General features: G+C 34.8%; 2 protein-coding genes across 15 annotated transcripts in view; both read right to left on the bottom strand.

Annotated features, from left to right (window-relative positions):
- Positions 1-16,205, bottom strand: part of LOC131435159 (protein I'm not dead yet-like) — a 56,584-nt gene that overhangs the window by 35,954 nt on the left and 4,425 nt on the right. For 10 of the 14 annotated variants that reach the window (XM_058602757.1, XM_058602764.1, XM_058602752.1 and 7 more), the window contains one exon: positions 8,256-8,344. The exons of 2 other annotated variants lie outside the window; for them this stretch is intronic. Coding sequence is in view for 6 of the 12 variants with exons in the window: in XM_058602764.1 (XP_058458747.1) it covers positions 8,256-8,266 (11 nt within the window). In the remaining 6 variants the exon portion in view is untranslated. Of the gene's footprint in view, positions 1-8,255; positions 8,345-8,690; positions 8,873-16,205 lie in introns of those variants that run through there. 2 more of the 14 variants (XM_058602765.1, XM_058602758.1) reach the window with 2 other exon arrangements.
- On the bottom strand, positions 13,642-14,823 carry LOC131435162 (leucine-rich repeat-containing protein 19-like). The gene is made up of 2 exons (XM_058602766.1): positions 14,667-14,823; positions 13,642-14,609 (listed from the first exon to the last, which is right to left on the bottom strand). The coding sequence occupies exons 1-2, from the start codon at positions 14,687-14,689 to the stop codon at positions 13,757-13,759; spliced, it is 876 nt and encodes a 291-aa protein (XP_058458749.1). The 5' UTR covers positions 14,690-14,823; the 3' UTR covers positions 13,642-13,756.

Here is a 16,205-nt window from a genome sequence, read left to right as displayed (position 1 = left end):
CATTCTTAAAAAACAAAAAGAGTTTGAGTTTTGTGCAGTGTTTGAACCTGCCCTCTGCTGAGAAGCCATATTGGTTACGATAGAGCTTTGTTAAGCGCCTTTCCACCGCACAGTGATGCCACTCCATACAAAAGTTGGCAAAAACCATAAATACGTCGATAAACGTCAGCTGGATGATTTTTTTCTGATAATTTGAGGTCTCTAAATATATTTCCATCTTGACAATGTATGAAAAAATATTCGACCACCTAAAAGTGACATGATGCACCGTTCGCTATGAACCGGAAAATGACGACTTTTTTTAAATAAATTAACTTGTGTATTTTTATTTATCTCGTGATTGATTAGGAATTTTTCACCTATTCTTCAAATAACGATTAAACCTGTGTGGAAAATTTATACACTGAGAAAAAAAACTTTTTCCTTATATCTTAAAAACATCAATTTTCTTCAGAAGGACTCATCTTTATATTTTTATTTTCTGATCCAACTGATGTAGTTTATTGCACTATGATTAAAGATGGGAAAGCAAAAATCAATTTTTTTTTTGTTTTTCACAAATTTTTTTTTTTGAAAAATGCTCTGCATTTTGCCTTTTTAAGTTTTTCGACTTTATGAAAGAACACAGACACAAGTACGAAATAAACTTTGATTGAATACTACCGCTTTACTAATAATAGTGGATTTTTATTACGTTAAAGTATCATATTAAACTATGTAAAATGAAAAATGACGGAAAAAATGACGCTGAGCAAACATGCATAAAGTGGTTTTCGTGGTTCAAATTTGAGAATTTTTTATATGGACTTCAAGGGAGTTCCGGACAACAGAAAAAGTGCATGTGGTGGGATCAACTGTTCGCTATTTATTATAAGCTACTCAAATTTGGTGACACCATCACTGGTTCCATATACATACATAGCGTTTGGACAGAGCATTGCATGAAAAACGGACTCAATATGAAGATCTTCATGGCATAGTATTTTTGCTTCATGACAATGCAAGACTCCATGTTTCGAAAGTTGTAAAAGCTTCTATTTTGTAATCGCTGCAATGAAAAGTTCTGTCCCAGTCGCTATTTTTTTTATCAGGTATTGTTCCATACGGTTACCATTTGCTCCAATCCATGGCGCATAACTTGTCAGGTCTGTTTCAAAAACTACGACACCACCAAAAATTGGATCGATTCAATTGTCGAATCTGAGAAAAAGGAATTTTTCAAACGTGGTATCCGAGTCTTACCAGATAGATGACAGAAAGTGGTATATAACGATGGACAATACTTTGAAAAACGGTACTGCAATGATACTCTAACTAAAAATCATGAAACTTAGCAGAAAAAACGCTACTAATTTATTCCAACGCCTGATATTATAAATAGATTTATATAACGACATTTATATAGGTTTTTTATATTATGTATATTATAAATGTCCTGATTTTATTTATCATATAGCCGTTTATTTAAATTTTACTCGCACCGCCTTCATTTACAAAAGTATAGCCCTTGTCTTTGTGATTTTTATCTATCTTTGAGAGGATATAGAGAGATTATTTCTTATTCAAAAACCTTTATACTTTAAACTGTAATCCTTCGCTAATCTGAGAATTCAAAAAATTTATATAGTGCAGGAAAAAAATAAATTTATTTTTAGGATTTCTGCCACCTTGGCATCACTGTGCACCGGTCTGGTTAAAACGTTTGTTTGTGTTCGTTCCTGCACTCCTGTTAGTTCTCTGTATGGAGCTGAAGTAAATAGTGTTATTTTTTGAACTGCTGCATGAAACTTGATTTGTGATGTCATTATAATTGGTTTTAATTACAGCATGGTTTATTAAAATAAGTTGCAGTAGAAATTGCTGCAGGACTATAATAATCGTGAGAATGATTTTGAGTGATTACCATTTCATTATCAGGTGTGAGTTTATGGAACATCGCTATAGCGGTATTGAACTGGATGTGATTTTGTCCATACTCTCTTCGAGTGATCATCATCATAGTTGATTATGCGGATATTGATAATCGATGCCATAAATCAGGCATGATATTTTTTTCCATGATATTTGATAATTTGATATTTTATAATAGGTGCTGGGTTCGCATAAACCGTCTCGGAAAACTTTCTGTGCCTGCACTTGTACGGACAAGTTGATTCGAATTGGATGCATAATGTCACCCCTGATCATGGTCGTTCAGCACCACGAAAGGGAAAAATAAGCACAACTTCGACAAAAATGATTGCCTTTTGAACGGCGTATAAAAATCCACTGAAGGCCCATTTGCAGTTAAGCACAGAATCCATTTTCACGGCGTTAGAGGCTCAGTTTAAAAAGTCGCGCTGTGCGAAATGCAAAGTGATGTTATGTATACGAAATTGTCTTCCTTGTTAGGAAAAGTTATGCGAACGACTTTTTTTTTCATAAATACGTTTATTTCTTAAGGCAGTTTACATAAGTTTTTCTTCGCCGTAGCATCACTTTTACATAATATTCTTATCCTAATTTAATTCTAACATAGTCACAACGTTTTGCATTTATTAAAACATATTCTCTTATTACTTAAATATCATTTTAGGTAACTCGTCATTAATTATGAAATCTACTCGGAAATATTATTTGAACCAAACGATTAACTTCTATAAATTATAAAATAAGCTGTTATTTTCAGATATTTTGTTAATAATTTCATAAACTGTTTCGAGTTTGTTTGTATCATTACATTATTTTTATTCTAATTTAGCTATTGGTTGAACTCATGGACGCAGCTGGGATCAGAACTAAGTCTTGAAAGGGGCCTTTATTAAATTGAAACTCCAGTTTTCTTTATGAAATGATAAATAAGTTTCATGTATGAAAGGTCATATGCGAACGACTTGGTAAACAGGGAAAATTATACATTGTTCGTTATTAATTGAAGTTTCGACCATAATCACAAATACAAAAAGAAGAAATTCACTCTGCTTGTCCAAAAGGATGCTAAACGAGCAACAGGTGCAAAAATACAATAAAACTTCCAACTTCTATGAGGAGTTAGAAATTTTACAAAAGCGACAGCATTCTGCATTCCCGGAAGAACGCAGAACGATTCGCATTATGTATGAGAAGAAGTAAATTCAACACCCTAAAAACCTTTCTTAATCCAGCTAGTGGTGTAATGATGCCTTTCTCATATTACGTATATTTTCAAAAATATCATTAGAAGATTCTGTCAACAATTTTTTTTTTTCAATCTTGAATAAAATACGAAATTTTCTTTGGGTATGAACTAACATAACCTTTTCAATCTGTAAACAGTTATGTCAAGTTAATAAGAATTCTCGTTTATTTTGTATCGTCGTAAATAAATAAATAGGAAGTCGGACCCGAATGAAATTAAAGAGCAATCTATGAGATTATAGGAACTTTTATTTGAGCCTAATTTTGTGAAGATCGATCAAATCATTTCTGAGAAAATTGAGTGAGTCTCGTTTTAAACTTTTTGACCACTATTTCCGATACTTCTGGAATCAGGAACTTGGAACCAGTATAGCCAAAGTCAGTTCGTTTAGTAAGTAACTAATATAGCCTACAAATTGAATCAGTTTTGAGCCAAATCTAGAAGAATTTTACCCATTTTTTGCATCGTACTTTACCCTAGGAAAGCATAATTAAATTCAATAGCAACCTATGGGACTACAGGATTTTATATTTTGTGAGTGACATTATTTGACACATACTCACACACATACATACACACAGACATTGCTCAGCTCGATCAACAAGTGATTGTATAAATATTCTATATGAGATAGGCAATAAGTGTACTTTTATAGAAAAAGCATTTTGTAATGAAATCAACAAGTAGAAGCAAATTGAATAAAAGATTTAAGGTTTTAAATATTTTCCAATTGGAAAATATAGATTTAAATGTGGCAGACCTGCACGCTATACCAAATTAAACAAAGCACGCTGTGAACGGAGCAAAATCGGACGCACCGACGCGTAGTTTTGCATAGTCATTTTGAATGACGATTTAAATGTTTTGACAACACCTTATAATTTCAGGAATCGGAATTCGGATCAGGATGAAATTACACAGTATATTTTAAGACAATGAGAACTTTAATTTGAATCATGATTCGTGAAAATCGGTTTAACCGTTGCTGAGTAATCGAAGTGAGTTCCGTTTTTGGAGCTTTTCATCACTTTTATCGGTGCTTTCGGAAACGAAAACCGGGGACTAGTAGTCCCAAAGTAGTTTTATATATTCACCAGCTAACAAAATCTGCCATTTAGATGAATTTAGCAGTAAGTTTTAAAAATGTGCAGCTCGTTGTGAAAAAATACTCACCGCTTGTGAAAAAATACTCATGAAATTGAAAATTTCCTCTAATCGCACTGTAATACCGAAACCGGAAGTTGGCACTGGATAAACTTTTCGTGGGCTTTTTTAAGAATTTTAAGACCTTTTATTTGCTTCTTAGTTTGTGAAAATCGGTTAAGGAGTCCGAGAAAATTGAGTGCGCATTTTATCATCGATTTGCACATATTGCCTTGTAATTCCGGAACCGGAAGTCGGATCGGGATAAAGTTCAATAGCAATCTATACGACCGTAAGACCTTTAATTTTAATCTGAGTTTAGGAAAATCGGTTCAGCCATCTCTGAGAGAATCGATTGACATTGTTTGTCACATAGACACACATACATACACACACACATACACACACAGACATTTGTTAAATTCGTCGAGCTGATTGTATAACCTTTCTACGTGATTGTATAACCTTTCTCATAAAAAGGCAAAAACCATCAAGGATCAATACAGAAAGGATTCAGTCACTCCAGGAAGAACGAGGAACCCCACTGACTATAGCTTCTTACCATAATGGGTGAGAAACGATACAATATCCATCAATTTAAGAAGTCCTTACACAGATCGAACCATGTATGCACGGAACGACCGAAATCAGCATTTTCGCGAAAAATTTAGTTGATTTGCTGATTTTAGTTAGTTATTTTTTGAGACAACTAAAAAAATCTTACTTTTGCTGATTTAGATTTTTTATTCTCATTCCCTTAATAATAATAAAATATTTGTTGAAATGACTATTTTTTTTAGTTGAATTCACAAATTAAACGTACTGTCATTTCTTAGCTAAGGCACACTTCATATCCAGTCAACTAATTTTTTAGTTGAATTAAAGAAATATAATGTTGTTTTCAACCAATATGAATGGTTGAATTGGTTTCTGCAATCTGCAGCTATATGGCGCCCTGTCACCGAAACGGTAACACCTTAATGACTACTAGCCACTAGATGGCACACTACTGCCGAAAAAAATTCAGACGCGGTTGTCTTTTCTATATTGGCAGGTATAAATACGATGTTGTGTTGGAGAAAAAGACATAAACGAAACGTAAACATCTTTTTGAATTTTTTTTCTTCTAAATCACTGTTTGTTCATTCTCACTGAAAACTTTGAGCACTCGGAAAAAAAACGAATACAAGTAGTACACCGGACGGCGCAGCTCGGAAGGTTTGAAGATACAAAAAAACTTCATCACAATTAGAGTGAAACATTCGAAATTCACTTCACTGTTCCGCGTAAAAACATTATTACGCACAATCGCTTCAAGTGCGCACAAATTCTGAATAAATACGATTTCCACTAACAGTTTACGACATTTTTACATATCGGTTTAGAAATTTAAATAAAGATATATCGAACACATGCGAAAAACATCAAAACAATGTTCAAGCAGTTTCAATAAGACTGTCCTTTTTAGCTTTTTAATGGATCGTTTTGCTTTGACACTTCTCATGAGTTTTTGGCTAATAAACTTGTTAATAATACCCATTTCAGTTTTGGTTTTTTGTGCTGTCCTTCAGTAATGATGGTGATAGATATATAGAAACAAATTTTCTGATTTTAATAACAAAATTAGTTGTCAATGAGAATTTCGTGTTGGATTGAAATATTGCTGGTTTGAGTCCAGGATATTCACCAACTAAACACATTCTCTAAAACTAAGAGTTTTTTCAGCAAAGTAACTTCTCAATTTTAACTAATTTTATAGTTATTTTGGAAATTTTGTTGTTAAAATCAACTAATTCAAAAACAGTAATACGAATTAGGCGCAGAGCTAATTTCGGTCGTTCCGTGGCATCATCGGCGTTCACCCAAATACACGAACTCGTCAACCACCTCGACATCGTCACTGTTATGTGTTATGTCTGTTCCGCGCCTTTTTTGTAAGTTATAGACGTTACGAAGCGTTACATGCGATATTTTTTGTGAGTTAGAACATTACGAAGTGTTACAAGTGTTACTCGTTTGTAAGTTTTAAGTATTACATGCGTTACATTTTATTAATTTTGGGCGTTACTTTTTTGTGAGCTAGTCACAAATTCTATTTGAATACTCCATAATGACAGTTCCAGTAAAAAAAGTTTTAAGTGTCTGTTAAAAACGCTGGGAAAAGGCACACCGAGAATTAGATACATAAATAATCTCCCGAAATGAAATCCTGGGTACGGGCCTGGAGATTGTTATGAAAAAAAAATTATAAAAATGTAGTATCTAAGATATGACCTAGTTTTTTTATTTCGTTTATTTATACCCGGGTTTAACCAAGTTGCGGTCGTTCGCCGGTTGTGACCTAGTTCCTTTGCATGTTTAAACAATAAATAGAGACATTAACACTGCTAAAAGCTACTTGGTACTAAATATCAACCGACTATTCGACGTTTTATTCGAATAAAATGCTTATTTAGTCGACGGAAAATATTACATCGATAAGGTTTATTCGTATTTTGTAGCAGACGACAACTGGCAAACTCGTTTAGTAGGAAGATCCCACGAAAAGATAGTGTTAGGGATAAAACTTTTGTTTAGAAAAGTCTCTTTTCATAAAAAAAGAACAGGGGCGTTTTAGTTGAGGCTTTGTACGAGGCGCTTTATACGACTTCCCTTTACAAACTTCAAAAGGAACCGAATCACAATGATCGATAAAATTCACAGAAGCTCTATATCCAGATGTTGACAAAATCGCATTGTCTCACGAGCCTCGCACGAGATGTAAGTGGAAGCAGACTTCCGCCAGTTTCTGGGACTACTGTTCTCACGGCTCATCATAAGTTTGATGTCCCAGAAGACGTTAGAAAGCAGAAGGTGTGAAAGTTTACCAAAAAATGCTTGTTTTATATAATATGTTGAACGATTTTTCGATCGCGGACTACTGAGCACATGGATTTAAATGAAAAAGCTACATTGAATACAAAATCGCTTGGTGACGAAGGATAAAAGTCTGGAAAAATATGTAAAACTAGAACGGAGTAATCTTATTTCATCTCAACGCACTCTCTGGGGCTCCCGATGTTCGACCATTGTTCATTCCATTATTCAATTATTCAGAATGTGGATATTTCATTTCAATAAGGCTAAGTGAAGAAAATAATTTTCAATGATTATTGTAGAAATGACAAAAATTGATTGATTTAAACACATTTTCCAAAACGACCATATTTTCAGTTCTTTTGCTTGCCTTAGACATAATGCCCGAGCTGCCGTATAATATGCCCCAAAACAAAAGACATTATGATCCACAATAACGATACATTATGAATGTCAAAACAGAAAAAAAGCAGAAAAAGAAATATTACTTGCATCAGAAATTATTTGTTGCGTCATCAACTGATTACAATCGGGAAGCAACATTTTCGATCCTCACAGCGCTACATTACCACAGTTAAACAAATTATCCTAGTTTTGAATAAATGGTAAATTAAAATTAGAACTTAGGCAGTGAAGCGAATGTGTAAAATTATTATATAAAAAATAGATTGGATGAAAATACGCACGAATTATTGAATTTGGGAAACATAGACACAAAAATTAAATATATTAATTATAATAACTGATACTTTGTGCAACGTTTTTATTTTAAATTTCATAAAACTGCTCAGTGGGACCTCACTTTCCAACACAATGCCATTTTTAGCACAATATTATTTTGCAACAGCTTCGCTTCCAGTTTCTGATTTTCTCGCGATAACGGAAGTGATAGGCAATTTGATTTAAAACGTGGAAATCTCCTGCTATGCTTTCCATGTCATTGTCACTTTAAATAAAGAGTATGCAATCAGAATATAATATTGATTTCGAATTCTTCACAAAAGTAAAAGTTGCATGGTTTTCAATTCAATGAAGAAGTTAATTAATTCCTTACTTCCTGCTGTTAGGCGAAGTGTCACTGGTTTGAAAGATTTCTCACCTGTTGCACATTGAGAGCAGTCTTCCTTCTGGTGCTTATGTACGTGGTGCATGTGTTAACTCGATGCAGATGCGATATTTCATCGATTCCTGTTGAAAGAAGTGTAGCGTGGTTAGAAGGTTTTCCGGGGAAAGTTTGATAACGTATTCTTGTTTTGTATCCACAATTTGATATTGCGATTGAAATCTTAAAAAAAACTGTTCAAGGCTCATTAACTGTACAATCGTGCATAAAAATTTAAAGCGGATGTGAAAATGCGGTGGATGGCTTATTACATTGTTTTTATAGGATGAAAAACATTGAAAAAAGTTTTAATTAGAAAAGGGACAATTTGAAAATGTGCCAATAAGATGATTTTGTTTCACGACTCGGGATCTATATTAGATTAAACAATATAATTAATTAACGTGACCCTTTTAAAAACTTGCTTATTACCCGCTTTTGTTATTGATGTCAGTTGACTTTTTGTATCTGCGCTATGAATGTATGTAAAACGGAAAAGAGCAAGAATGCAAAGTCCTGATGGCATTACATTCCGATACTTCACTGACGATTTTTAGGTCTACAAACAAGAAAAATGTATGTGTTGTGCTATAATCGCGCTTCATACATTTTTTACTTCCCTTGTATCATTCAATCAAGATAAGTAATTGAAAGTAACAATTTTCGATAATCAGCCTAAAATCATTTCAGGATGACTTTTATGTTTGGGGGATTGAATGTTGTTGATTAAAATGAAAGGGTTCAAAGGGTTGGGATGGTCCCGAACACGAGCTTTGCTAAGAGCCCCGTTATATTTAATAGAAAATCAATTGACGATTGAACTTTATTTTTAAAATTACTTAAAAATTCTGTGATTTATCGAAGCCAAGCAGAGCCATGGTATTACATTCCTTTTGTGGAATTTGACCTTCTGTTTCAACAGACTGGGGATTTATCATGCTCGTTGTAAAGTAAAGAAATATAATGATGTTGTATTTTTGCAGTGGAGTTTGGCCATTATGTTCTTATTGAATTTAGTTGATAGTATATGGTTGAATCATTGCATGGCTAGTGGTATGATTTTATTGGCATTATGAATCTCTCGGGTGTATTGAATCGCCGATTCACTAATTTTTTTCCAACGATGGCGGCATATCGACGTTACGCTGTTTCTATAAATGTTTAGCGCCATTCGGTGTAGGTTTTCATTACTAATTGACAATATCTGACGCTATGTTGCAAATTGTCTGGTCAATTTTAGAACATTCAGAATTGATCCAACAACGAAACATCAACTGTTTGACTATAAAAGATAGTTTTTATATTCCTTGAAATGGTCTACAGCAAAGGTAGAAACAAAATGGCATAAATTTAACCATTCTGTATCAACTTTGTTGCCGATTTTTGGCATACAGAGCCATTGCATGTCTAGTGCTACGATCCTATTGATACTAACAATCCTACTTTGCTCGATACGATAACTGATTTACGAGACTAGTAGATTATACTCTGAAATTCGAGTCTTCTCTCAGTTCGATAACGGAAAAAACTGACCAAGTTAGATGACTTGAAATATTGTGATTGGAATTTTCTGGTCAGCGGAAGGTTGCGGGGTAGAATTTTGAGATTTTTTGTCAGGTCGGTGCTTTGAGACTCAAACTGGAAAGATTCTTAGTGTGAGTTAGAATTTTTTACTAGCCATTATATTGTACATGCACTGGTGAATTGGTAGCTTTGTAATTTGACAGAACAGATCAAGTTAAACATCGCAATAAAGAACCCTGACTTGATTGTATCGCTGGTTTGTACAAATGATCGAAAATTTTAGATATGGAAACTCACTTTCTTCACCAAAACATAATTATGAGAGCTCTGTTTTTGACATCCAGTATAGTGTTTTCAAGGAATAGTAAATTCAAGGAATACGGCAAAAACTGTCAAAATAATACTAATAAACCGGAAAACTCTTTTTTGCATTTCAAAACTACCTCGTTCCGAGAATATCCATATTGTAAGGGTTTTCAAGGAATATCAACAAACCGCAAGTCGCCATCTTGAATTTCAGAACTACCTCAAACATCGTTTTCCGACATCTACTCATCAATTCCGTTCTGAAGATATCCATATTGTTAGGGGTTTTAAACAATCTCAATAAACCGGAAGCCGCCATCTTGGATTTTGAAACGAGCCCAAACATTACTTTCTTGCACTTACTCTTCACATCCGCTCCGAAAATAGCCATATGATGCGCGGTTTCCACATTCATTATACAAAACTTTTTTTACGAAGTAAATTCCAAATAACGTAAACTTTTTCTACAAACTACCTCTTTTTACGAACCCCATGATTTTTGACGTCTTACATTATTATGGGGCACTCTTTCATAATTTCGGTTCCAAACGAAATTATTGAATTTTATCTGGATCGAACTTCTGGTTCCGGAGCAACGAAACTAAATGTGTTCAATATAGTGTACTGCTATGTAGAAAGAAAGCACAAGAACCTGTCTGGGAAAGAAGCACAAGAACCTGTCTGTTTTTTGAGATTACGTTATTGAAAAATTTTTCAGGATTTTTTTAAATCGGGAATCTGAACAAGAAAGTATGTCCGGACAATGTTGTATGGGATTTAATGACCTCTAATTTGAATCGATGTTTCAGAAAATATGTTAAGCCATTTTGGAAGAAAGTGAAATAAACAGTAATTTTATTACGTATTTTGCATGGGGTCTTTCGACCTTTCATTTTAATCTACTCCAAACTATATCAATTTATAGGCTGGCAATTTAATTTCTGGTTAAACGAACCGCTTCACCAGATTCTTCGCTAAACCGAATTCTTTTAATTTATGCACACCAAAAAAAATAATAATACAGGGGACTTAATTCCTCATACGATGTAATTCATAAAGACCTAATCTGTCAAACGACGGAAAATTTCACTTGTAATGACTTAATGTTAGATTATCATGAATTTTACTGGTTTCGACTGTAACTTGCATTCTGCTAGCAGGTGTGGCTGTATGCATTTAAATGCTCCTTTTACCAGCCATGCAGATGTGTGCTTCTGTGGCTCAATCAATTAACAGACGTACTTGTGATCCAATGATTCTCGGTTCAAGTCGCGGCGGGTTGCTATCAGTGTTTTTTTTATTTCAACGAATTTCATGTCATGGAGTTTTAGACACAATATTAAATGTTCTTCCACGTGAATTTGCGTGAACTGCGACGCTCGATTTATGTGCATCGAATAAGATGTAAAATAACAGGGATTTTTTTAAGTGTGTGGTAAACGATGTCCAAACGATGTCCGATGTAATCTTCGTTGAAGCAGCCTGTTGATCGTAGAGTTCGTTGCGAGGCGCGGAAGTCGATCAGGGACAGGATCTTTGGAGAGTCGATTTCGCCGTTTATAATCTTCACCACAAACGCAGCTTGTTGAATCTTCCTTCGTCGTTCCAGGGTGTCAAGACCTAACAGGCGACATCGATCAGGGTACGGTGGCAAATTCAAGGGATTTCGCCAGGGGAGATCTCTCAGCGCTAGCCGAATAAATATTTTTTGAACACGCTCAATTCGCAAGTTCCAAACGAGTTCATATGGACTCCATACCAAACTGGCATTTTACAGCAATGGCCGCACTAAGGAACAGTATAACGCCTTCAAACAATACGGATCCTTGAAATCTCCGCCGATGTTAGCTCATAATCCGAGTTGTTTTTTGCCTTAGATATTAAAGCAGAACAATGCTGATTAAAGGTAAGTTTTGCATCCAATATTACACCAAGGTCGTTAACATGATCAACTCTAGTAAGTTTTTGTCTATCAATTTTGTAGTCGAAGATTAATGAATGAAGTATTGGGTGAAGTGTTATTACTTGACATTTGGCAATGCTGATCACAGGATGGTTTCGTCGACACCAGGCGACAAATTTACCGAGCAGTTCTAGAAGATGGACGCAGTCCTCATAATTACAAATTACTAAGTACAGTTTCAAATCATCGGTGTAGATCAGTTTGCATCCACAACCAAGCAGCAAATTGGCATCGTTGAAAAGTCGTTGAAATTACAATGTTATGAGTGTTTGAAACTTCAAACCGTCGTTTAAAGTGACGACAAAAAACAGGTTATTTTTTTTCTATTGCACTCAAAAATGATTCAATTTAAAGCTAACTTTAGTTGCTGGCCGTACAAACCGACTTCGGCCGGTTTTTAAATTTTGGGTTTGAAAGTACCGCAAATAGTGGTCAAAACTCCAAAATGGAACTATCTCACTTTTCTCTGAGATGGCCCTGCCGATTTTCTCAAACTTAGTTTCAAATTATATTAAAGTTCCATAAGATAGTATAGAGTTTTGTCCAGATCCTTTTCATGGTTTTGGATTAATAAGATAAAGTGCGTTTAAATTTTTAAAGTGTCATTTGGAGTAACAATGTAAAAAAAAACGTAAAAAAATTCTAGCTATAAACTGTTTCAATTTGTAGGTTACGTTTGTTGCTGGCCAGAAAATCTGCTGTTTTTATTTAAGAGTCAATGACAAATATTTTTATAACCCCACAGTAGTATTTGTGATAATAGAACGGAATTATTTCACCAATAGGTGGAGTAAAACAGGTTGTTTGCTTGTGAATTACTCTTTGAAAAACAGAATGGAAAAGGTTTCTTTTTACAAAGTATTGTAATCGGGTATGTAAAAAGGGCTTTGTACGATGATTCGATCGAATATCATGAGTGGAAGTAATATGATCATCGAAACCCAATATCCACGGTTTCAATGTTCAAATTCTATGTATTTGGAGGGACAAAACGGCATCAGCTGAGTTTCTTAGATTCTTCAAAATAATCACAGAAAAACTTTACCATTGTCAACGCATTTGAACAAAATCTTCGGTCCGAAAAAATCGAAAAAGTTAACGGCTGGACAAAGGCATCTTGCTCTTCGACAATGCATTGCGAACACTAAAAAGAGAAGTGCTACCTGACCCACTATACCGCCCAGATATAGAACCTTTGGATTTCTGTCTGTTTCAACAACTGACGCATTACCTTGCTAAATAACGGTTAATTTCATTTGCATTGAAAAATTAAAAAATGGCATCAAATCGTTGATGAACCAGAATGCACAACATTTCTTTAAAAATTTTGCTACAGCAAAATCACGATTTAAGAAAAATAGTCTTTAAACGAATTTTTAGACCAGATAATATTACTTCTCAGACATATATAAAATGAAAGGGGGGAAATGGAGGAGGCATTGAAATGCCTTTACAGTTACCTTTAGTTTGTACGCACTTTATTCTTCACTGCGGAGCAAGAGTAGTGTTAGTGAAGTACGTTTATTTTTCATTTTGTAATCATAACAGGTTATACATTTTGGAGGCATGACATTAAAGTACTGCTTAGAATTGTATATAACATTTGTACATTTATTTTATCAAATAAGTAGTATCTTCTGGTTCTATTTTACTTTATTACACGCTCCACTTTCATAACGCATACTAAGAACCAAAATATGACTGCTTAGTTAATCGCGCATTCGATTGCGTGTACCTTAACCGTTCCATTTTCATTACAAACTTTCACCGGTAGAAAGCTCAAAGTCTCCACTTTGGTACCATCCAAAAACTGTAAGGTTTGTTTAAGCCAACTACAGTTCCATCTATTGGAGAACAGGTCTGTGCGGATCAGTTTATTAAAATTGTGCGGGAATCCATCAATGCGCATAAGTTGATTTTGCGAAACATAAAACCGTTCAAGATTGTCAGCTTTCAGATGTGTTAAATCCAACTCCGTGAGTTCGTTTCCGTGCAAAAACAGCTCGTTCAATTTGGGTAATGTCAAGGGCTTTGTCACACTGACCGATTTGATCTTGTTGTGACCTAAGTTCAGTTTTCGAAGTTTGTCCAATCCCTCAAATTGATCCAAGCGAACATATTCTATTTGATTCTCACACAAATCCAACACAGCCAGATTTTTCAAGTATTGGATATTATTTGGGATTACTTTTAGTATTCCGGCCAAGTCCAACAGTTCTAGGTTTTGGTTCTCCACTGGATCAATAGTAACATCCGATGTTCCGCAACGTAGGCTGGTGAAGGACTTCAAAGTAGGTTTTACATACACCCTCGGAGCATATCCATCCAGAATTGAAAGTTCTGTAGTTGATTCCGCCAGCCTAGCGGCAAACTCTGGGGAAAAGTAGTCGATGGTACAATTTTCCAGATGAATAGAGATTTCCTGAGGAAAACTATATCGTTCAGCATTTCTCGAATCCAAAACGAGATTTTGAATGCAGCATGATTGGTCCTGGTTTTGCCTGGAACAGCTCAAGTCGATCGAAGTGGGCGCAGCCAAAATGCTAACCGAAATTGAACTGGGGTGAAGGGTAGAATTATAATTATTTGTTTATAGAATTTCTGAAGTCACATACAGTAAAATAATCAGTACACCCATTTCAGCTTTCTCCTTCTGTGCTCTCTGCAGTGTGGCAATTGACTGTGATTCTTTGCATTTGTGCTCCCAGTAGACTGACAGAGTTGCTTGTTTATTTCAATCAAAAGGTAATTTAGTTTATGTGCTAACAATAACTGAGCAGAAATAGTTTCGCGTCCGAGATTTGCTTCAATTGCGTTCTTTTTCTTTTAATTTGTTCTTGACATTCGAACTGGAGCATGACCTTTATCTCAACGTTGTTCATCTTATTTAATGTGAGCAAACGAGAACATTTCAATATCGAAACGTAACGATGAATTATCAAATGTCTTGGCACTACATTCCGTTACGGAATTCGACGTTCTGTTTCTTACCAAACTTTGCATACAGAAAAGTTGCAGTTGAACTGTCATTAAGAAATATTACAGATCTTGTCTCGAACGTATGACAACAACCAACTTATGCTTTGAACTACCGATCTTAATAAATTTAATAGAAACTTTATTAAAATCAATTTGACTGAATTACTATTCAAATTCTCCTTTCCGTTTCGCTTTCGCCTTATCAGTGCTTCAGCTGCTCAAGATTCCACACAGCTTCGATGCAATAGTGAAAAAAAGACTAACTAATCGGTTTTATGGTGTTCTTATAAATGCCTTATTATCGGTGTCCTTATAAATCACGATATCAACAGGTCAAGAGTGGGTTATATAAAACTCATGTAATAATAATAATTTCAATATCAAATATGATAACACACGACGAAAGTATGGGAAATATTAGAAATAGTATCATAAAATAACGCAAGCGCTATTCAATAAAATAAACATTTGTTTTACGAAGCAGTGAAAATATTCTACCGTGTGTCTAGAACCTAGAATCGTGACCTCATTAATGCTTTAATTATTCAATTATAGTCCTATTTCTATGGAAACCCATCCAACAGAAAACAACACACACACCACTTCGCATATATTCTTACTTTCTGCTTTGCCGTCAGACGCTGATTTGAGATTTTGTGTTTGTCTCTTTTGTTGCCTTATGGAGTACATCAGTATCATTATCTATTTGATGATCTCAGCTGATGGGTGGCAGCAGTAACGATTGTCATTTTTGTTGTCATCGCAATCGATCGTTCCTTGTACACAACCCTTAATTTGTTTATAGTCTAATATGGTTAAGATGATCGCTTGGTGGATGCTAGCAGCCATCAGCACCTCATACATTAAAATTCGAAGATCGCAGGGTAGTTTCCAATTTTCGTCTAATACGCTATGAAGATATTACTTCAGGGTTGCAATCATAGCGTTGCTTAAATGAAATTAAATATCACCTCATTATAGGGTACCAGGTTTCGTCAGTCTTAATTTTCGAATTAAACAGATTTTTATTTTGAATACTTGACATCCCTGCCCCGGCTGCATATAAAGACAGGTTCAAAGATTATATCGTTGATTCTGAACGATAACCATACTAGTATAAAGATGTGTTCCACATCCATACTTCCATTTTCGCATTGCGTGTGGACGTTGCCCGT

The sequence above is a fragment of the Malaya genurostris genome, chromosome 3, assembly GCF_030247185.1.
Source record: "Malaya genurostris strain Urasoe2022 chromosome 3, Malgen_1.1, whole genome shotgun sequence".
Classification (NCBI taxonomy): Eukaryota; Metazoa; Arthropoda; class Insecta; order Diptera; family Culicidae; genus Malaya; species Malaya genurostris.
The sequence above is the reverse complement of the archived record's forward strand: the minus strand, read 5'-3'. Positions and strand labels throughout refer to the sequence as shown.